At 40.8% G+C, this 24,201-nt stretch overlaps 1 protein-coding gene across 4 annotated transcripts in view; it reads left to right on the top strand.

The window, feature by feature from the left end:
• Positions 1-14,024, top strand: part of NPNT (nephronectin) — a 75,326-nt gene extending 61,302 nt beyond the window's left edge. For all 4 annotated transcript variants that reach the window (XM_037031863.1, XM_037031864.1, XM_037031865.1 and 1 more), the window contains 4 exons: positions 3,498-3,584; positions 4,066-4,164; positions 10,357-10,613; positions 12,008-14,024. In XM_037031863.1, the coding sequence (XP_036887758.1) occupies positions 3,498-3,584; positions 4,066-4,164; positions 10,357-10,613; positions 12,008-12,118 (554 nt within the window). In that variant the 3' untranslated portion in view covers positions 12,119-14,024. The remainder of the gene's footprint in view (positions 1-3,497; positions 3,585-4,065; positions 4,165-10,356; positions 10,614-12,007) is intronic.
• The last annotated feature ends 10,177 nt before the right edge of the window (positions 14,025-24,201 follow it).

The following is a 24,201-nucleotide window of genomic DNA, read 5'->3' as shown; positions in this document are numbered from 1 at the left end:
AGATTCCTCACCATTTTTTTAATCTCTGGAATTATACCATTCTAATTCCGAGAATTCATGGTCCAACCACAGAGAAGAGTTAATATGCATTTGTTTTTATAAAATATATGTAGATGTGTTTAAATTGGCTATTAGCCAAAATATGATGCAGGGAAGGATGAGGAGGAAAATCAGGTATCAGCCTCTATCCTACTTATACTTGTGTTCTCGGGCATGGCTAGTCATTTATTTTAATTAAAATTTTCTGCATTGATTCAACTAGCTCTCTGGATTAAAGAGTATTTTCAAATTACACAAATGCATTTTAGTTTCACAGCCTCATGTTTAACAACCGCTATCAACTCTCTGTCCAGAGCCCCCCTGAGCAGTCAAACACAGGCAGCAGACACAGCTGCTGGGGGTGGGCACGGACATGCGTCCCGAAGGAGCTCTCTTCGCTTTCAGTATTTTAGGGTAAGTTTCTTCCATAATAGAAATTCTTTTTCTAAATAATCTTTAAAATTTAGAATCATAAAAGATAGCACAACCCCCCCCCCCACCAAATGACAAAATATCACTTTCCTTTTCAATAATCAGACTACCACTCTTAGCATTTTGGTGTATTTATATGTATTGATTGAATTGTTACCCAAGGACATTTTTATTGCTTTTTGGAGAGAGAGGAGGGAGAGCAGAAGGGAGAGAGAGACATCACTGTGAGAGGGAAGCATAGACCCACTGTGCTTCCCTTCACTCCAGTGCCCTCCACCCGTAGCCTGGGCTGGGGCTCGCCCACACCTGGACTGGGGATGGTGAGTGTCTGTACAGGGGACTGAACCCGCAACCTAGGCATGTGGCCTGAGGAATCGAACCTGCAGCTCTTTGGTTACGGGTCGGTGCTTCAACCAACTGAGCCACACCGGCCAGGGCAGCACATTGGTGCATTTTTTACCATTCTTTTTTCCCGTCCAAATGTTTGGTTTGTCCGTTTCTCTCATACCCAGGGGAGATCAAACTGCTTGATTTTGTTCCCACTGCTTATTTCACTTAGTATTTTCTCCTGACACAGCAGTGGGACGCTGTTAGCAATCCAAACTGGTGTGTATGGGAAAGAGTTAATTACACGAACTCTTACAGAGTAGAACACACCCAGTTGTAAGACCCAATAGCTGCAGAGCATTGCAAGTCTAAATTCCTGGGAGTGCTTCCCAGTGAATTAAAGTGAAGGTGTGTATGATCATCCGCCGCTGAATCAATAGTTCTGGGAATCCCAGTGCTTAAAAGACTAATGAACCATCTGACACTTTGCAAGTTGTTAGATGACTAAGTCGTTGGATTGCTGTTTTCAAATCCTCCAGCCACTGTGAACACCTTTCCCCAACTGTTCTGGGCACTTTCCTTGGCACGGAGGCCTGACGTGCTCGCCCTTCCCCCATCCCAAGACTTTGCTTGGAAGGCTCCATGTTCTTCCTCTCTCCATGCAGAAGGAGCTTCTGTGGAGACGACCTCCTTCATCTCCCTGCACCAAGACCCATTTGCCCTCTGACAGTTCTTCACGTGGAAAAAAAGGGAGCTGACAAACTCTCATAATATCCCCGAAATATGGCACTTTAAGATTTGAGCTATTCCCACCCAGACACAATCTGCATAAATTACAAGATTAAGGGAAAATAAAATGATGATTCTATAGAGTTTTTCTAACTTCCGTTGTTATCAGAAATGAAGCATGCTTGCCTACAACTTTGTAGTATTTCTGGTAGATAAAAGGCAGTCACCCTCTCAGAGGCCCAAAGAAAGAAAGAAAAGCCGTAATTGGATGTCTTTGCTGTCAGTCATCTGGGTGTGAAAGAAGGAAGGCAGAAGCCTCAGCCCTAGAGCACCTGGGATCAATCAGGTTGTGGCCGAGAGCTTCTCTCTGAGTTGGCTTCTCTTCTCTGTCCCTCACAGGCTGGGAATGAGTGAGTGTGTGGGAGGGGCTTTTCTGGCTGGACTTGTGAAACAAGCAGGAAAAAACTTGAAAGCAGTAAGCTTAAAAAATATCAGTGTAAATATTGTAGAATTGATCATTTAAAATCCTTGCTAAAAATAATAGGAACAGTATGGAAAAAGAACCCTTTTGATTAATATCCGTGGCTTGGTGTTCTACATCTTTCACTCTCTGCCTTATAAAAATAGATAATTCATTCAAGTTCTGTCGAAGAAAAGGGAGTATTCCCTGGTCTTTGGCCGAGAATCCCCCACCCCCACCATGGCTCCCACACTCTCAAGTCTCACCCGAGCCACTCCCTGTGCCATCATCTGGTGTTTGCCTCCCTGGCCCTTACCAACAGTGAGAATCCTCGGGTTCACTGAGCTTCGAGCTCATGTCTGCCCCTCCTGTTAGCGTGCAGGCTCCAAAGGGCCAGGTCCTTGTTGGTCCTGCTCACCCCTTTCACCCCGCCTCCGCCGCCTCCCACAGCGCTTGGCATATGGGTGGTAATCAAATACACATTAAAGGAATGAAAAGCTAATGATTTAAATTCAGCCACATTTTAAAAAGGGTCTACTTAAGCTCTGCCCCACTTGTTTCCATGAGGAAAAGGGTGGACCAGACTCCATGGGTTTCTTGACAAAATCTTCAGCTTTGTTCAGTGAACACTCGCTCATGCTGTGGGAATGCCATGTGAATAAGACATGACTGATGCTCTCTGGGACCTCAGGGACTGGCAGAAGGACTCACATGTATGACTCACATGTATGTAAATAACTGCAAATCTATGAAAAAGTGGAATCGAGGTGTGGACACAGGAGTTTATGAGTTAGAGGGGGAAGAATTTAATTTGCCTGGGCACGAAAGTGTTCACACAGGCAGTGATGTTTGCACGGGGGCATGAACGAAGAGGGGAAGTTTGGCAGGTTAATTAGCAGGAAGAGCGTCTCGAACTGGGGACAGGGTCGGAGACTGAACATAAATGATGGGTTTGTGCGCTTGGGGGTAGGAGGGGTGGGATTGTAAATGCTGAAGCAAGGCCTTTGGATTTGACCTTAGAGGAGCCAGGGCATCTGCTTAAGCAAGGCAGGGCCTGGTAAGAGACCCAGGTTGGCATGCACCAGTACGCAGTGCTCGCTGGAGGGGGGTCAAAGCTGTGGTCGGAAAGCCAAACCTGGCATTTCAGTGAAAATATCCCTAATCTAGAGTTCATAGTGTGTCTTTCATAGAGATGAAATTTTGAATTTCATAGAGATGAATATTTTATTTGTAACCGTTAGCTCTTTTAAAATGTATTTTCCAGACAAAGGCCTTTTAATATATTTTATGTTGAGTATTAGAAACTTTTGAAAACCATGTTTTATTTGTACCTAGATATATATTCCAGTATACATCACTGTAGAACAAACTTTGTGAATCTTCATGTGAAGTGTAGTTAAGTAGTTTGTCTTCTTTCAGATGAGCAAATGCCCAGGTTTTTCTCCCCTGCCCCCATTAAAGGTAATGTCTCCTTGTCAAAACCTCATCAAAACATCTCCCTCTCTTTCAGTCCCACGGCACCCTTCAAATGACGTGTTTGAAATGTTTGAAATTGAAAGAGGAGTCAGTGCGGAGGATGAAGCAAAGGATGATCCAGGTAGACACTTCTATTCTTAGTACCATTAGAGTGGCATTGTATTATTTCCCTTTTTTTCATGAAACTAACTTTTACATTGGAAATTGTGAGGTTGCACCTGGGAGAATTTTAGATTTTTTTTATACAACTTGATTTCCTCTGCAGTTTAGTCAGCTGGGCACAAATAACTGAGTCATCATTATCTTTTTAAAAATATATTAAGCTGCATTTAATAGAAACTCTGGGGAGGAAATCATATTGTATAAGCGATGATGTAACAAGGTCATAACTTGGCAACATTCGTGTGCTGTGTTTTTCCAGCACATGGGCATGATTGTGCTGAGGAAGGATCCATGCGGTTTCCTTCCCATCTCCGGGAGAGGAGTTCTGGCGGGTTAGTTCAGTGCGGACGGGAGAGAGCACGCGTCCAGATAACCTTGTTAACAAATACATGCTGTTGTCAGTCTGTGGTTTACTTGTCTTTCTGGCCTTTTCCTCACAGGTGTCCTCATACACAGTTGCAGTTTTGACCATGGGCTTTGCGGGTGGATCAGGGAAAAAGACAGTGACCTGCACTGGGAACCAGTGAGGGACCCGGCAGGTAAGACCGGTGACGTAACTCAAGGACCCCTCGATCTGATCCTGGAGGGAGACCCTGGTGCTGCTAACCAAGTGTACCATCTCATCTCTGTGTTTCCCTAATAAAGAGGGCAAAGGAACAGCTTGTCCAGCCTTCATATACTCCATTTGTTAAGGGAACTAAAAATGTTAACTGTCAACAAGGATGGTACTATGGTAAGACGAGTAGTTCATTAAAAGGCCAGTAAGTACCTCTCAAAAAGCTTGGTAAATAAAACAAGTGGACTTATTCTCACCTATTTTATCTCACTTGTAGTGCCTTGTTCCCAAACATAAGAGAAGTATCAGCCATGGTAGAAGCCACAGTCTATTTTCCTTCGCATCTTTTTTTTTTTTTAAATATTTGAGACACAGTTGAAGGAGACTGACATTTCTGTGAGGTTGTGAATTCCTCTCTGAAAAAAAATTTAATCTAATTTGGATGTTGGAGAAATTAGTTCTAAATTACCACTACTTATTCCTAGAGAATGTTCTTCGTAAGGTGGATTTAGACATAGTTCCTTGGAAAATTAATAGGCTTTTAAATTTCACACTTGGAGGTTTTAATACTTACAAGCTGTTTTGTTTTCTTGTTCCAGAAAGCAAAGCTACATATTGTTGGTTTTTTCCCTCCCCTAAGTAATTAAATCTTTTATGGATGATGTCAACTTCATGGAAGGATGAGGAGTCTGGTTTCTTTTTTTTTTCCTTTTTACACTCCTGGTTTTAAATTTAGAAATGAAGGAGACACGACGTGAAGAAAAGGTATACTGTTAACTAAAAAGTATGTTGTTCACGAAAAGCCTAGTTCTTAATAGCATCCCAGGTATTATATACAAGAACACAAAACACTCAAAAGTTTACTTAAGAGAGGATACGCTCTGTTAAACCAGTGATTCTCAAACTTCAGCATTTGTACAATTCAGCTGGGGGCCTGGTTAAAGCGTAGGTTTGGACGCATTTCTGACAAGCTTCTTGGAAACACTGCGCTGCTGATCCTTGATGGACATTTTGAGTAGCAAGGTATTAAAATACAATATTAGACTAAAATATTTCATGACATCCCCCAAGATTGAAATATCAGATCTTTTATAATAAACATTTGAGGTAAGCTTTCAAAAATACGAATATTCTTCAGATTCAGATGGTTTTTTTTTAGATGTATCTTAGCTGTACAATAATTAACAACATGCAGACACAGAAGAGAGCCAGCCCCCCTCGTTCTTGCTCTGCTGTTAGCTCTCGTGCATTGAGGGCTGCTCTGAGCAGCACGACGTTGCTGTGACAGGCAGATGTAGTTACTGATTTCAGAGGGAGAGAAACACCGAGTTGTTGTTGCACTTAGTTCATGCGTTCTTTGGCTGCCTCTTCTATGTGTCCTGACCGGAGATCGAATCTGCAACTTTGGTGTATCCAGACAACGCTCTAAACCAGCTGAGCTATCCGGCCAGGGCTATATAGTTTTAAATGTTAATTCTTCAATTAGTTGACATTCCCTATTATTTTACATTAGTTTCAGCTGTACAGCGTAGCAGTAGATAATTAGATAATTTACAAAGTGATCACTTCAATAATTCTAGTGCCCACCTGGCACCATACATAGTTATTATAATATTATTGACTATATTCCCTATGCTGTACTTTACATCACTGTGGCTATTGGGACAGCATTATTATTAGTGTCACATATATCTGTGAATTAGAAACCAGCATTTATTTAATGCCTACTATAGTCTTGAGTCATTCATCATCTCACTAATTTTATTTACTATCCTATTATCCACCCTGTGAAGCAAGTAGTATTGTTTTTATTTTGCAAAGGAAATACCGAGGCCCAGAGTTTACATAAATTTCCTAAGTCCACAGAGCGAAGGAGCAGACTTCATGCCCAGACCTCCCTGGGCTGCCCATGCAGCCTCCCAGGCCGTTCAGTGTCCAGGACATCAGCAGGATTCGGGGTGTTCACTCCCCCACAGCCTGACCCAAGTCTCTGGTGGTAGAGTGCAGGCCCCAATTAGCTGGTCTCCACCCTGTGGGCTGGCCTGGCTGCTCACCTGGAGCAGTTTCTACCAAATGAAGGATCGTGAGCAGCCATGCATGTTCACGGTCACAGTGAATAACTCTTTCAAGTAAGGTACACTGGAGAGAGTAATTCATGCTAAATCAGCTCAGAAGAATTTGTCACAGATCCATGTAGAAAGTCTATGTAGATAAATACTTGATTTTTAGAATTCGCATACTATTTTATAGGATCGATTTAGTACTTTTCAACTCTTTTTATTATTCACCTCATTTGTGAATGTTTAAATTTGTTGGGACCCATTTCCCCTCTGATGGAAAAATGAGAAAATTGGAAATTAAAATGTCAGGCAAAAAAAGTTGAAAGTGGCGATTTGGCTGTGACCATGCAGAACACACAGGAAGGAAGTGGTGGCTGCCTGGACGTGACTGGAGAGAGCTCGCGGTGATGGCTCTGGGGCTGCTGTCCTGGGTTTTCATAGGCAACGTGGATGGACTGCATGTTGGCCGTGGTTATTAAGACGTTCTCCCCGAGCTGTGAAGAGCTCGAAGCCAGAGAAGTGCTGACACAATCAGCTGCACATATCACATCGTCGGGCCTCATTTAAGAGGACGGAATCTAATGGGGATGAATCCTGAGCGTGGCTCGTGGTCTGGACACCACTTACTCAGCCATGGGAGGGGAAAAAGTGCCTCGGCAGTAAGTGTGAAAGACTGGATTTTTAGTGAATTAAAAAACCAGTAAGTGAACCCTGTGTGGTTGCTGTCAACAAGCTGGGTTATTTCCCTAGAAATAGGCTATTTTGTACAGAATGGAAACTCCACTTTGGTGGGTTCTTTCTGGTCTGAGAAGAATAGAGATAAATGCAGGTCATACAGAATGACCTGGATGGAGAGATGTCTCAAAGCTAAAGACAGGAAGCAAAGCCAGCATGTTTATTCTGGAGAAGAAGCAGTGGATCGGGGCTGCTTTCCAAATATTGTGTACCCTCTTACATGCCTTGCTTTTGTCACTTAAGGATGTTATCCTAAGAGTTCACATGAAGAACAAGACATTGAAACCAAAATGCCTGGGCTGAAACCCAGCACCACTGCTCACTAGCTTTGACCTTGAGCAAGTTATTTAAAGGGAGATAATCAGAAGTATCTATTCAACATATGTAAAGCATTGAAAGCAGTGCCTGTCCCAGAGTGACCATTAAAATAGCATCATCCATTGCTGTTGAAGACGGTCCTATGCAGTCATACAGGACACCCTCACTCGTCTCCGTGACTGTCACTCCATCCATCATTCCTCAGATGTGCCCTTGCAGTTAACCAGCCATCTCTGGGGAACATCTGAGTCATTTCCAGCCTTTTGGCAGTTTGGACAATACTACAGTGAAAACCTTATGTACATGTCACTTCATGTACATTTGAATAGAATATGTCTGTAGGAATAAATTCCTAGATGTGGGTCACCAAATCAGAGGGAACTTGCACTTGAATTCTGATAGGTTTCACTGACTTGCCCTCCATGATGGTTATACCAGTTTAAACATCCACAAATAAATGTTTAACGGCCATCCCAACAATAGATCTTATCCAACTGTTTTTAAAAATCTTTGCCAAGCTTATCAGTAAAAAGTCATCTCATTTTGCCCTGGCTGGTGTAGCTCAGTGGATTGAGCGCGGGCCTGCGAACCACACGATCACAATTCGATTCCCAGTCAGGGAACATGCCTGGGTTGCAGGCCAGTTCCCAGCAGGGAACTCACAAGAGGCAACCATACATTGATATTTCTCTCCCTCTCTCCTTCCCTTCCTCTCTAAAGATAAATAAATAAATATTTTTAAAAAGTCATCTCATTTTAACTTATTTAATTGTGAAAATTTGACCATCTTTTCACATTTTAAGCCATTTTTTTCTGAGATGCTTTGTATTTGTCTTTTGTGTCTCTTTATTGTTGGTTTGTAAGCTCTGTGTCAAAAGGAAACATAGTCCATTTTCATGTGTCACAAATATTTTTTGGCTTGTCTTACTACTTTATAGTGTTATCTTGGAGCGAAAATTTGGAAACAACTTAAATGTTCTTCAGCAAAAAAAAAATGGCTAAATTGTTAATGGCATAGTTGAAGCTATGAAAAATGTCTATTTGTTGACACAGAAAAATGGCTGAAGATATTTATAAAAAAGCAAGTCATAACACCGAATAAGCATTCACAGAGCCGCTTCATGGAGCAATAGCAACCGTGGCCTCTCTGACACGCGTTGCTTTTTAGGGTCGACTCTTTGATCAGGGTGCCTCAGTTTGTTAGGTTTCCTCCCTCGCAGGCAGCGTCTGGCAGTGACATTAGTATACATTCCACAGAGACTGAAGATAATCCTTGTTTTCTTTAAACTTGCAGGTTAGCTGTAATAACCTTATATCTTAGTCTTAGCCAAAATACCCATGATGATTCAAAAGCTAACTTATGGGGAGACATATAAAATCCATCTAAGTATTTTGGCCTAAAATACCATTTGGATTAATTTGGGAGGATGTGGGTAGTGGGATGACGATAAGAAATTGTGTTAGTTGTTGATGATTCAAGTATATGACTCACGGACCTATTTCCTTGGAAGTTTTTTTTTCTGAATTCTTAGAAGATCATTTTTTACAACAAACAGCATTGAGCTCCTACCATGTACCAGGAGTGAAATGGGGTGACTTGGGGGAACGGTTGGTTCTGACATCAAAGAGTAAACATCTCAGGGGGGTGCAGGGAGAGGAGCTTACAAACCAATGATCCAATCAGAGGGTAGCAAGTGCTGAATAGCGGGCCAGTCAGCTCTGAACTCAGACCTTCCTCCTGCAGCCTCTGGGTAACACCTTGGGTGACTTCACCTCTCAAAGCCTTCGTTCGCTTCATAGACTTGTGAGCAGCATCCATGGGATGCCGTCACAGAGCCCTCGGCTCTGCCTAGTCAAGAAATGTGTCCAGAAATCCCCTCTTCAGTCCTGTGGCTGCTCTGAGAGCACTTGGAAGAGACCTCACTTGAAAAATAGGAGGGCACCCCAAACCTTAATCATGTCTGATAGAGAGTACATCTAAGAAGAAAAATGGTTGTCTTTTCATTGAAAAATAAGTGGGGTTGCTACCAGAACAGATGCATGTGTTCAGCGTTCTAGCCCCATTTTCCTGTAGCTAAATCAGTGTTGAAACACGGGGTGTTTTTCAGTTGGCCACAGGAAAACAGCCTGAGAGGAATGTTGTTTGTATTGGATTGAGTTTCAAAATACTGCCTACAACTTTCCCCCTTGAGAAGCAGCTTTTCCCCACTCCCTGCTGCTCCCACTTGTCTTCCCCTGAATGGCAGCTTATCTAACAACAGAAAAGGCAAACTCTATAGCCCAAAGGATCTGAGGACAAAGGGACCTGCCTAAAGTGACCGTTTTATTAACATTTTGTGTTCATGTGTATTATATTACATTAGGTATTAGCTAGTTGTTACAATATAAAAACATTGCAAACTACTTATCTTCAAATAAAACTGATGCTCCCGGAAACTGGAGGCTTTCCAGAGCACCTCTGCCTTTTCCTGGGGTGAGGTGCTTTTGGTGGGAGAGGCATAGGAAGCTCTGGCATTCTTAAAGGGCTGTTTTCTCTCTCGATTTAAAAGGAAATCAGAAGAGATAATAAACAGATTTAGGTCCCTTTAAACCACCACCTGCCCTGCTTCCTGGAGGTTAATTATCCACCTAGGAGATTCTCTGGGCAACTCCGCGTCCCCCGCCCCGTCGGCCAGCCAGCCAGCCCGACAACATAATCATCACTTGGGGAGGATCTGGGGTGGTGAAGGCGTGTGTCTGTGCCTGCCTGTCTGTGCCTGATCATATTCCGCCGGCAGTGTTGGCAGTGTTCGGGCTCCTAATTGCTGTGTGTCTCTGGCATAGCTCATCCTCTCCATTAGCACATGAGCGCATGTTTTCTGTAAACACAAAACTGTGGAATTTGAGACAGGCATAGAAAGAAGTCATATTTTTCTTCTTCAGTAATCTGAAATTCTTCACAAATGACTGTCACAGTCTGAAGTTTATTTAAGCAAACAAAAAAAAGTGAAACTCCTGTCCATACTTTTGTCCTTCAAGGGATGTCCGCACGTACACCCACGGCCCTGCTTTTCCCATTGCAGGTGGACAGTATCTGACCGTCTCAGCAGCCAAGGGCCCAGGGGGAAAAGCTGCTCGCTTGGTGCTACCACTCGGCCACCTCATGCATTCAGGGGACCTGTGCCTGTCATTCAGGCACAAGGTGACTGGGCTGCACTCTGGCGCACTCCAGGTGTTTGTGAGAAAGCACGGTGCCCACGGAGCAGCGCTGTGGGGAAGAAACGGTGGCCGTGGCTGGAGGCGAACGCAGATCACCCTGCGAGGGGCTGATGTCAAGAGTGTGAGTAGAAGGAAAACTGGGAGCTTTCCCTGTTATAGGAGAACTGGGGTCTGAACTGGAAGAAGTCTTGTTCCCTTCACTAACTCGGGCTCAGACAAAAGGTAGTGTTTTTTCTGGATATGATGATCCCATTCCTGCCTCTTTCTTTAATCACTTTTTGCATCTTTGTAACTCTTCATTACAACCCATGACCACCGCTCCCACCACCCTACTAGGGTAGATCCCCTACTTCTAGTAAAAAAAAAATAACTGAAAAAGTAAAAACATTAAGAGAAACTTCAAAGAGTATCTCCTTATACTTCAAACTCTGACCACGAGTTACCCTAAAGTGTTTTTTGTACCAAAATGTTTCTTTAAATTCCATTTTTCCCTCTTTGCCTTATTAAGTAAGACAGGATGTGGGAAAAGCTTTGATTGAGTATATAAATTTTATCTTAAGTAATCAAGTCATATGTACCAATCAGGGCATCTGTAACACCTCACCGAAATGATTATTTGGAAAAAGTGTCTTCTTTATGTTGATGCCTATAAAACTTTTACCATTATATTCTGCATCTATGTCTATAGGTATAGTTTCTAGAAACTCTTCTAGAAAGAAAACGTAGCCTGCATTAATACAGCTTTTATCAGAGTCTTGGATTTCTTACTCTGATTTTTCTTAAAAATTTTCTTAGTATTCATATTTTTAGAGAAATAAAAACAAGATAAGTCATTTCAATTCACAGAAGAGACTGGTTTCTTTTGTTTTATTTTTAGCTTTCATTTTTTATTTTTTACATTGCCATTTAGTCCCCCGTCCCCCTCCCCCCAGCACGTCCGCGAGTCCTTCCTCCTATTGGCTGGATCCCTCCACCGCCCACCCTCACCCGAACCCCCACAAAGGAGCAAGGATGCTATAAAAGATAAAATGCAAGGATAGTGAAAGTCCTTGGTCTTCACACACAAAAAACAACCCTGTGGTTAGATGATGGAGTTTGATTCTCTTCTGTTTTGCAGCAAAGCTGTATGAACCCGGTGGAGGAGTTGGGACGCATCGGGCTGCAGGACTGTGTCCTCGAGACCTCTGGGTCTCAACTTCTGCACCTTCACACTCCCTCACACTGTTTGCCTCTGACCTTGGGGATCCTGGGCAGAACTGTCCACATCATAAGCATTCCTAAAGTGAAGTAGTCCATAGTTTAGAATGGCTTTTAAAGGATAACCGATTCTGAGTAATAACAGTTGACCTAAGTTTTTACCAGATGGGAAGCCTCAGGTGATACTGTTCTGTAGTCTTTCCTTCTGTTAAGTAAGTTTACTATTTAGTTTTGGGGGAGTTTGCCCTTATATTGCTAACTAAGCAGGCATTGGGAAGGGCAGCAGAGGCCTGACTGGTGTGTGCCTTCTCTCCCTAGGTCATCTTCAAAGGCGAAAAAAGGCGTGGTCACACCGGGGAGATTGGATTGGATGATGTGAGCTTGAGAAAAGGCCACTGCTCTGAAGAACACGCGCGACTCCACAACTAGCGATGAACTCCTATGTTGCTCCCTCTTCTTTTTTCGATCGTCACCTCCTGTCTTCTCCTCCCTTTGATCAGGCCTAGGAGAAGGGTGTGTCAGAGAAAGTGGTCCCTGACCCTCATCTTGTCGGCCTGCTTCTGTGCAATCCCAATGAACAAGTGACACTCTCCTTGGAATGGAAGGGGCACCAGCGGACCCATGCAGTCCATCTTTGGGTGTGACCTTTAGGAACCGGCCTTCAGCATGTGTGGCCTACGCCATCCTTCATCCTGGTTACGAGGTGTTCCTTGCAGCAAGTAACGGGAGACGTTTTCAAAAGAAATTTGTGCAAGTGGCATTTTGCTATCTGTTCAGTGTTGTGCCCTGAGTAGTACTGACTTCCCCAAAGACACGTGGTACCATGTGCTTGTGAAACTGGGTTCTCCTCTTCCCTGGACTGACCTGAACGCTTGTCCTGCCATTCCCTTTATAAAGAAAGGGTACACAACATATGAAAATGCATTTACTCTTGTTATCTGTATTTTTCTTTTAAAGACAATTATGTAAAGTGGGCACGTAATTCTTTGTTAGTAGTATTGTGTTTTGTGTAAATGTGCTATTGATATTAAGTGGTTACGTGTTCCTAATATTTACAGACAGACTCTAGTTGCAAGAGAAAAGGCAGCTTGTGATCTTTTGAATTAAAAAATACATGGTGAAATGTTGCCCCGTTCTGTGATCTTATATTGGAGTAAGATGAATTTGAAGCAGTGTCAGGTTGTGGCAGTGAAGGGATGAATGTTTGAATGAACTTGAGCTTGATCCCTACGAAGGAGAAGAAACCATTTACTTAGGTAGACCAGAAGCTGACATTAGTGTATGAAACTGTTTCCGGTTACACCTTTAAACCAACAGCTTCCCCCCGTGAGAGCCTGGTCCTCTGGTGACTGTAAGAAGCTTGGTAAAAGTTCTGGCTGTTTCAGAGGAAAGAGTCTGTTTAAGGAAACAGGGCGAGGAGAAGCATGGGAACAGCCCCGTTGGAACAGAGTTTCTTACTAATTTTAAATCAGTATAAACTTAGGCAGCTAGCTGATAACTTTCATGCTGTCATGCCGGGGTGGGACAGGAAGCAGGCCACACGCTTTGAGGTATTGAATGTGTTGGGACAGGATCCATTATGCACTAGAACAATGGGACAAGGTTGGAATTCTAAGATCTAAGAACCTTCAACTAATATATTTCCTCCTTGAGTATTTTAACTTTATAAGAAAAGTATATAACTTTTAAAATGCAACTTACTACTGAGGCTTTTCCTCATTTCTGATTAAGTAATCAAAATATTTTCTGCTACTTTTGCCAGGAATCACAAAGATGATTAAAGGGTTGGAAAAAAGATCTGTGGTGGAAAATGAAAGGGACTGGGATTATTCGGCCTGGAGAAGAGAAGACTGGGGGCAGATCGTTGCTGGTGTTCAAGTGCACGGAGGGCTGGTTCAGGCAGGATGGTGGCCAGCTGCTCTCCACATGCACTAAGAATAGAATGAGAGCGAGCAGGCTTAGACTGCAGCGTGAGGGAGCGCTTTCTGGCAGGGACAGTGGTTAAGTTAGAATCCCTTATAAAGGAGTGTGACTTTGTCTCACTCTCTTGTTGGAGGCTTTTAAAAAATCAGATAAAACTTTGTTTCAGGTGGTTGATGATGTTCAAGGTAGAGTACAGAACCTCCCGGAAGATGTTTTGGTACATTACCACGTAATGAGAATCTGCAGCACTGGGCCCTTCGGAGTAGGCCGAGATTTAATTTAGGCGTCTTTCTCTTTGGCTCCCCAAGGGAGAGGAATCAAAAAGGGGGAAATCCACCAAATGCTGGGCTCACTAGAATGTCTCTCCCTTTATGGCAAACCTAGCAGTATTAAAACAAAAAAGAAGAAAAAACATATATATATATTTATTCCAAAAAGAGAGTATAATAAACAGATGTTTTAGTATCTCAATGTCCTAATGTGGTGGTGTTTATTTTTTTTCTTGAATAAGTATAACCCTTTCACTTGCCAATGGATGATACTCAAGATTTTTAAAAAGACTGTAACAACAGACTGTACAGAGCCTGTCCACTGGTGCGGTCTCTCCAGAGTGTGTGGCAGCTGACCCCGGGTGCCCATGGAGAGTGCCAGGCCCAGCCAGGCCCTTCCCTTCACCAGCTGGTCTGATTCAGTTTCTCTTATCAATTGAATCTCCCAAGTTCCACAATGATAATGTTTTTAGAACAATATGTATAATAGTATGTATACCTCTTGTCGTTTAACTTGGTGGAGGCGGGGCAGGAGGGGAGTATAAATCAGTGAGCCTTTGAGTAGGGGCCAGAAAATATGGCCTTAGAGTCTTTTTAATTTGTTATCTTTTTTGGTCCTGTTAACTGCATGATTGAAGATGAAAGGGGGAAAGATTGAAAATTTCACTTTTAGGTGCCAATAATACATTGCACTAAACTGATGAAAGAAGTTATCCAAAGTACTGTATAACATCTTGTTTATTATTTAATGTTTTCTAAAGTGAAAAATGTTAGTGGTTTTCCAAACAACCAAATAAAAATAATTCTTTGTAAATAAAGGCACTGTTAATGATACCAGATGTGTATTTCTTTTTGTTTTGACTTTTTTTTTTAATTAGGGGAGTATATACTGCAAACATGACTGGAGACAGAGGTATTGGCAACATCATAATGCTTTTCAGGTTATGAATGCGAGGTACAGATTCAGCACCAACAGGAAAGATCAGATCATGTGACACATGTCACACCTTCACACACGGCCTTACATAGTTTTCTTCTATCTCCTGGTTGTAAACATATGCCTCAAATTCTTTTATGGAAATGCAGGTTAAGCTATAAGTAAACATATAAACAGACATAAATTATAAATGAAAAAAGCCTTTTTTACTAGTGTTGATTTTGTTAATTTAGGACATTTTATTCTGATTCCAATAACTTTTTCTAATGAAGCAAACAACTATAAAAATACAATAAAGATTATATTCAAAAAGTAATAAAATGCAAGATTAAAAATTAGTCCTACAAAATTATAGAACATATGCTAATGGTTTTTTTCTTTCTAACGCTAACAGCTAGGACAAGTTTTGGATAAGGATGTACATTAAGCAGAAGGTAAAGAAAAGCTGCATGCAGTTCCCTTCATCTTGGAGATATTCTCTTATCTCAGAGATCCTTCTTAATCACTCCTGGGAGACTGTAGGAAACCCTTGTTTTCTGAGTGTGTTAAGAAAGTATGGATGAGGAGAGACTTAGGAACCTCCAGGATATCTTTAAACATTCCAACATCTGAATTATAGGGGTGCCAGAAGGAGAATAGGAAGAGCAACAAGTGGAAAACTTATTGGAACAAATAATAAAGGAGAACTTCCCCAGTCTGGCAAAGGAAATAGACTTCCAGGAAGTACAGGAAGCTCAGAGAGTCCAAAAGAAGTTGGACCCAAGAAGGAACACACCAAGGCACATCATAATTACATTAGCCAAGATTAAAATGAAGGAGAGACTTCTAGAAGCAGCAAGAGATAAGGGGACAGTCACCTACAAGGGAGTTCCCATCAGACTGTCAGCGGATTTCTCAAGAGAGACCTTACAGGCAAGAAGAGGCTGGAAAAAGTATTTGAAGTCATGAAAGGCAAGGACCTACATCCGAGACTTCTCTATCCAGCAAAGTTTTCATTTAGAATGGAAGGGCAGATAAAGTGCTTCTCAGATAAGGTCAAGTTAAAGGAGTTCATCATCACCAAGCCCTTATGATATGAAATGTTAAGAGGGACTTATCTAAGAAAAAGAAGATAAAAAACAGGTACAGTAAAGTGATAGCAAACTCACAATTATTAAAAACCACACCTAAAACAAAAACAAAAACAAACTAAGCAAACATCTAGAACAGGAATAGAACCACAGAAATGGAGATCACACAGAGAATTAGCAACAGGGGAGTGGGAGGAGGAGAGAGGGGGAAAAAATTCAGAGAATAAGTAGCATAGATGGTAGGTAGAAAATAGACAGGGGGAGGACAAGAATAGTATGGGAAATGTAGAAGCTAAAGAACTTACAACCCATGAACATGAACTAAAAGGAGGGAATGTGGGTGGGAGGGGGTGTGCAGGGTGGAGAGGAGTGAAGGGAGGAAAATGGGACAACTGTTATAGCATAATCAATAAAATATATTTAAAAAATAAAGAAAGTACAATGTTTCTTGAATTTTGTATTTTCTTCAATAGATGTCTCTATTTTTCATATTACATGGCTGGATACTTTCTGGGCAGACCTCACATGGTGCCAGGTGGGTACTGGAAATATTAGGGTAACACTTTGTACAACATGTGATTGTGTCTAACCACTATGCTGTACACTGAAACCAATAAATAACAATATTGAAAATAAACTGCTGTAAATGTAGCTTGGTATACAAGAGTTGTATGTGAGGAAATCAGATATCTTAACACCAAAAGAACCCAAACAATCCAATTACAAATGTGCAAAGAACCTGAACAGACATTTCTTCCAAGAGGACATATAAATGGGAAAGATCTATGAAGAGAGCTTGATGTCATTATCATTAGAAGTCAGGAATGCATATTAAAAGCACAATGAGATATTACCACTTGGCAGGATGGTTGTTATCAATAAATCAACAAGCAAGTGGTGGAGTTGTAGAGAAAAGGGAACCAACGCCAGTGCACTGTTGGTGGGACTGTAAATTGAGGCCACTATGATGGAAGACAGTAAGGAGGTGCTGCAAAAAATAAAAATAGAACCAACTTACGACCCAACATTCCACTTCTGGGTACATAGTCAAAAAATCCACAACACTAATTTGAAAAGATATATTCACCTCTGTGTTTATTGCAGCATTATTTACAATAGCCAAGATAAAGGAGCAACCTAAGTGTCCATCAATCAAGTGGATACAGAAGTTGTGGCACGTATATACAATGCACTGTTACTCAGCCATAAAAAGAATAAAATCTTGCCATTTACAGCATAGATGGACCTAGAGGGTAATATGTGAAGTGAAGTAAATCAGATGGAGTAAGACAAATACCATATAATTTAACTTATATGTGGAATCCTGTAAATGAAATAAATGAACAAACAGAGCAGAAAAACACATAGGGAGCAAATTGATGATGACAAGATGGGAGGTAGGTTTGGGGGAGGTTGGAAAAGTTGAGAGGAATAAAAAATTTTTCCAGGTATAAAAACAGTTATAGGGATGTAAAATATAACTTAGGGAGTACAGCCAATAATGTTGTAATTACTATGTATGGTGTCCTATGAGTACTAGACTTACTAGACTAGACTTAGACTAAACCACTTCATAAGGTTTATAAGTGTGTAATCGTCATGATGTACATCTGTAACTTGTATACTACTGTATGTCAACTATAATTTAAAAATAAAATTTAAAAAATACAACTGCGACACGATCAGCAATTTTATTTCTGGGTATTTATCTGAAGAAAATGAAAACGTAATGGAAAAGTTATCTGCACCCTCTTCAGTGCAGCATTGTTTACAAAAGCCAAGACGCAGAAACCACCCCAGCATCCACTGCAAATGAATGAATGAAGAAAACAGGAAAGAATGAAATTTTGTCATTTGTGACAACATATATGGGTCCTGAGGGCATTGAGTGAGATAAGTCAGAGAAAGATACCAGATGATCTCACTTATATGTGCAATATAAAGCAAAGAAAAAAAAAGAGCAAAACCAAAAGAAAGACTGAAACCCTAGCACAAATACAGAGAATAAGTTGGTGATTTTCAGAGGTCAAGGGAAGGTAGGGAGTAGGTGGATGAATGGAGTCAAAAGGTACAAACTTGTAACCATAAAATAAACAAGTCAGAGGATGTAATATACAGCATGGTAACTATAGTTAATAATACTGTATTGCATATTTGAAAGTTGCTAGGAGAATACATCCTAAAATTTCTCGTGAAATTTTTCATCCTAAAATTATTTCTCGTGATTAATAATTTTTACAACTGTGATGGTAAAAATAATTTTTACAACTGTGATGGTGATAGATGTTAACTAGACTTACTGTGGTGAACACTTTGCAATATATACAAATACTAAATTATGTTGTATACCTGAAACCAATAAATGTCACATGTCAATTATATATCAACTATACCTAAAAAAAACTCAGTTGTTTTCCTACCCATCAGCAATGAACAATAAAAAAAATAGAGAAAACAGTGTTGTTTACAGCAGCATCCAAAAGAATAACATACCTAAGAATAAATTAACCAAGCAGATGAAAGACTTGTGTATTGGAAACTATAAGACATTACTGAAAGAATATTAAGAAGACTGAAATAAATGGAGGGACATCCTATGTTTAAGAATTAAAAGACACAGTAGTAAGATGTCAATACTACCAAAAGGAATTTACATTTTCAGTTTAATTTTGATCAAAATTTCAATGACCTGTTGAAAAAATTGGAACACCAATGCTCAAACTGATATAAAATTTCAAGGAGCCTCAAATAGGCAAAATAATCTTGAACAAGAAGAATAACACTGGAGGATTCACACTTCCCATTTTCAAACTTGCTACAAGGCAGCAATAATCAAAAGAGTGTGGTACTGGTGTAGAGACAAATAGACCAATGGAATAAAATGAAGAGCCCAAAAATAAACTCATACATCTGGTGAATTGCTTATTTATCATGCTTTCAAGATCATTTAATGAATTAAGGATAGCCTCTTCAATAAATGGTGCTGGCATAACTCAATATTCATAAGCAAAAGAATGAAGTAAGACCCATACCTCAAATCATATATAAAAGCTCAAAATTAATCATAATACAAATGTAAGAGCTGAAACTATAAAACTTGAAGAAAAAAATTCAAGTAAATTTTCATGGCTTTCATACTTGGCAATGGGTTATTAGCTATGACACCAAACGCATAAGTAATAAAAGAAAAGACAGGTAAAATCGTCTTCATAAAAATTAAAACATTTTGTGCAAAGAACAATCAAGAGAGTATAAAGACAACCTGTAGAAAGGGAAAAAATATATGCAAATTGTGTATTTCATAAGGGTTTAATATTCACAATATGTAGAGAACTTTTACAATTCAACAAGGCAAATACAAATAAAACTGTGTAAAGAATTTGAATACAGATTTCTCAAAACAAATCTATACAGATGGTAAAAACACATAAAGATATTCAGCATAATAATTCACTAGGAAAATGCAAATTAAAACCACAACATGGTATCACTCAGCACTAACAAAGATGGTAATAATCAAGAAAATAGAAAGTAATGAGTATAGGTGAGGATGTAGACAGTTTGGATACTGCAAGTGGGAACATAAAATAGTGCAGCCATTGTGGAAAACAGTTTGGCAAGTTCTCAAAAAATTAAATATTCAATTACTCTATGAGCCAGAAATTCCACTCCTGGGTATATACCTAAAGAATTGAAAATAGCTACTTAAACAAATACTTGTACACAAACTTCAGAGCACTACTATTTGCAATAGGCAAAAGGTGAAAATAGTTACAGTGTCTATTAACAGATGAATAGATAATCAAGTTATGGTGTATCCACAAAGGAAATATTATTCAGCCATAAAATTGAATTAATTACTATTCTATGGACAATGTGGATGAACCTCAAAAACATTACGCCAAGTGAAAGGAGTCAGGCGCAAAAGATCACATATTCTCATCTACACAATGGAATACTACACAGCAGGAAGAAAGAAGGAACCCCTACCTTTTGTGACAGCATGGATGGAACTGGAGACTATTATGCTAAGTGAAATAAGTGAGTTGGAGAAAGACAAATACCCTATGATCTCACTTATAACTGGAATCTAATGAACAACAACAACAACAAAAAAAACCCTAACAACATAAATAGAAGCAGAGACATGGGAACATGGAACAGACTAACAGCTGCAGGAAGGAAGAAGAGAGTGGGGGAGTGGAAGTAAGGTGAAGGGATTAGTCAAAGAACATGTGTGAATGACTATGGACCTGGACAAAAGAGAGGGGAGTGACTGTGGGCTACAGGGGTGGGCTGGGTGGAGGGGGCGAAGGGAGAAAAATTGGGGCAACTGTAATAGAAGAAATAATACAAAAAATTTAGAAAAATTTTAGGCATATGTAAAGAAACCACAGTGAAAATAACTGGGGGGGAATACTTAAATTGAGGAAGGGCTCTAACTCTATTAAATCTTATTTCTTAAGGAAAAAGATAGAAGACCAAAGGCGAATAAGGAAAACATTAAAATCTACACCTGGGCATACTGATGTCTGCTTATTATTTTCTGTGCCTTCTGTTCATTAAAATTTTCCATAACTTAAGTAATAACTGTGTATTCATTTCTTTGTTTTAACGTGTCTGTGCACTTTTGCCCTCTGGGGAAATGGCCTGTGGCCAGTCACAGAGGTTGCAAAAAGATGTTGCACTTGGAGAGTTTGTATCAGTGAGAAATGGGTAGAAAGGACAGCGTGGTTAAAGCGAAGAGGGCACTTTCACACCCAGTTAGTTCCATTACCCACTCTCCCATAATCTGCAGTTTCTCAACGCTAAGCCTTCCGAGTTGTCAATAAATTAATAATCATGGCAAAGAGATAAAAAAATCACATATTGTATTATTTCATTTACATAGAAATCCACAATAGGTAAGTCAATGGAAACAGAAACAGATGTGTGGAGGCCCTCGTGGTCAGGGAGAATGACCACTTTGTGGGCGGGGGTTTATTCTGGGCGATGATAATGTGCGGGAACTTAACAGAGGTAGTGGTTGCACAACATTTTGAGGGTAGTAAATGCCACTGAATTGTTCCCTTCAAAATCGGTAACTTTTCAGGTGCCTTTCACCTTAATAGAATTTTTTAAATTGTCAAATAATGAAGCAGAAGAGAGAGGAAAACAGATGAGACAAATAGAAAGCGAAGAGCAAGGTGGCAGATTTAAACCAAATTCTAACAATAACAATAACATTGTTTTAAAATGGTCTTAGACACTCCAGCTACAAGGAAGGGCCTGTCAGACTGGATAGAAAAGCAAGACTCAACCATATGCTGCCTACGAGATACGAATAAGAAAACCCAACTTTTGGGCTTGAGCTATTTAAGCTTGCTAACCTGGTACAGAGCAGCGCTTTGTCTAAGAGATGGCAGGGCCTTATCAAAGAGGAAGTCATAATTGAGGACACTTAACTGTAAGCGAGGCAGTGACCCAGGAAGACTACATTCTGGAGGACAAAGGGACATTCATGAACTGGAGATAAGTAACTAGAAATGCTTTTTCAGGCTGCAGGAGGCAGAGACCTGAAAGCAACTTGGAATTACACTGGTTAGTTTTCTCTGCATCCATTCATTAAAAGCTAAATACTGGTCCTCACTCATACCGTGGAAATGGAATTTGGAAGAGCACAGATTACTACCCTGAAGGCTCGGCCTGTTTGATCTGTATCTTCATTTTCCAGATCCAGCCTCCTGGGAGTCTTGGATCCGCTTACAGTTTCTTCAGCTGTGTTGAATGATCTAAAAGCAATGGCTCCTGTATGGGGACAATTTTGACCCTCAGGGGATATTTGGCATCGTCTAGAAACCTTCCTAGCTGTCACAATTTGGTGGTGCTACCGGTACGTATTGGTTAGAGTCTGGATATGTTGCCAAACATCCTATGAATCACAGGAGAGCTCAGAGCAACAAAGAACTATGTGGTCTCAAATGTCAACAGTGCTGAGGGTGCAACAGCCTGATCCAAATCAATGATTCTGAATCAGTGATTTCTAAAGAGTGGCCCCCAACCCAGCAGCATCAACACTGGGAACATATTAGAAATGCAAATTCTCGGACTCCATGTCTGACCTAGAGAGTGAGAAACTCCGGCAGAGCCCAGCAACTTGGGGTACAACAAGCTCTCCAAGTGATGCTGATACGCACGGGTCTGAGATGAAATCTCCTTGCTTACTCTTCCTTTCCCACTGGCTCTCTGGCGGGACCTGCACAAGGCCAATCCTGCAGGGCCTCACCACCACTCCTTAACTCTGAACCGTAACACTGCTGTTCGACCACACTGCTCTTTGAAGGCTGTTTGTCATCTTGGCTATGATTCCACTGTTCAAGACACACACGCCATCCCACCAGCAGCACCTGGGAGGAGAGTGTGCCCCGCTTCCCCGAAATCCTCTTCTCCCTTGGCCTCCATGAGCCACACTCCACATTTCCAACCAATTACTGGCAGAATCCTCCAAACTCACTAAGCTCCAAACTCACAAGTCCTAAACTATATTATCACAGTATAGTTCTAATCCTCTGCTCTCCCTTCCCCTCAAATCTGTTTCCCTTGCTAATCCCCCCTTTCTCTGAATGAAAACAATAGCTCATCGAAGTCATTAATCCTTGACATTTGCCACCATTTGATTTTTTACTAAGTTTTATTTTTTAATTATTCAAACCATTGAGAAATTCTAATAGTTCTGCCTCTGAATGAGTTCTTCCGCTTCTTCTGTCTCACACTAATCAAAAGTAAAAAATATTTGAGATGACTTTTTTTTGTATTTGAAGTTGAGAGAGGAATGAGGATTTCATTTTCCAAGGCATTTTAACTGAGAAATGAAAAGTACTGCTCTGTCCCTTATGAAATTGTTTTGGCTCTTCAGCAGGCAAGAGCTGTGGGTTTAGGGCACATTTTTCAGTCATCTTTTTGTATGGTTTGCACTTTTGTAAGCTCCTTCAAATCTGTTATTAAATAAGATAATTAAGACGGAGCAGCAAAACCTACCTTGGTTCCTGAAGAGTTGAACACACGCTCCAGGTTACCTGAAGAGCAGGCTAGCAGCAGAGCGCAGGAAGCTTGGGTTTTAGAAATAAATAGGAAACAGCTTTTTCCATTTCTTTTTTAATAGAAATCAAATGTGCATCCATGAGCTGAACTTTTCAGCCCTTTTACTCAGAGTGTGGTCAGCAGACCAGCAACATAAGCATCACCTGTGCACTTCTAGAAACCGTCATGAGCCCACCTCAAACCTAATAAAGTAAAACCCACATCTAACCATAGTCCCTGGGTGACTTGGATGCCTGCGAGGGTTTGCAAAGCCAGTCTTTAGCACAAAAAGCTGTCCTATAGAGCTTAGCTTTCTCCCACATCTGTCCCCCGTGAAACACATCTGCTCAGCTTGAGAGCTGTGGGTTCTCAAAGTGTGGTCCTGGAGCCCGCAGCTTCTGCATTACCAGGGAACTTGCTAGAAATTCAGATTCTCAGGCTCACTCAGACCGATGGAATCAAATTCCGGGGACGGGGCTCAGCAGTCTAGGTTGTAACAGCCCTGCAGCTCTCCTGATGCCCACCTCTGTGGAGAAGCATCGCTTTAGAGATGGCAGCTTGGCATCATAGCCATGCACACAGAGACTCCGCCTTCCCTAGTGGGTGAGGTGCCCCAGGACACAAGCACTGCGGGGGGCACAATTACCTACACAGGCTCAGTGTGGTGTTAGGGGAACCTGAGTCGGTGTTATTTCACTGGGACTGTGAATAATGACATATTCCATATACACATAAAGTTTATAGTTTATAAAGCATTTTCCATGGTATTTAACTTAATCCCACGGCAATATAGGGTGTGGATATAATCACCTACTTCAACAGATGAAGAAAGTGAGTTTGAGAAAGCTTAAGTGACTTTTTAAAGGGAAAATAAGGATTAAGGGGCAGGGCTAGCCTTGGAACCCAAACGCCCCACAGCAGAGGTACCTTCTACCAGCCATTTGAAATGTTAAATGGAGAAGTTTCAAATAAGCTAAAAACTTCTGAATACTTGTGACCTTCTGGGAAATAAAATTCAGGCGCTGGAACTCATGAAGAAAGACCTATAAAAAATAAAATTCACAAGTTCCCCTCTAAAGGCTCAACAACAACAATGACAAAATATGAATATATGGGAAGAGTTAAAGCAAATGAAGCAAAAGTTAACAGTTGGTGAATCTAGGTGGATTTATAAGATTTTATTGCACAATTTCTGCAACTCTTCTGTAAAAAAAACAAAACTCACAATGCCATCGATATCTGTGTTCCAGTAGA

Source organism: Sturnira hondurensis, unplaced genomic scaffold, assembly GCF_014824575.4.
Source record: "Sturnira hondurensis isolate 20B ecotype Veracruz unplaced genomic scaffold, ASM1482457v3 Scaffold0021214, whole genome shotgun sequence".
In the NCBI taxonomy this organism is placed as follows: Eukaryota; Metazoa; Chordata; class Mammalia; order Chiroptera; family Phyllostomidae; genus Sturnira; species Sturnira hondurensis.
This window is presented reverse-complemented; position numbering and strand designations above follow the sequence as displayed.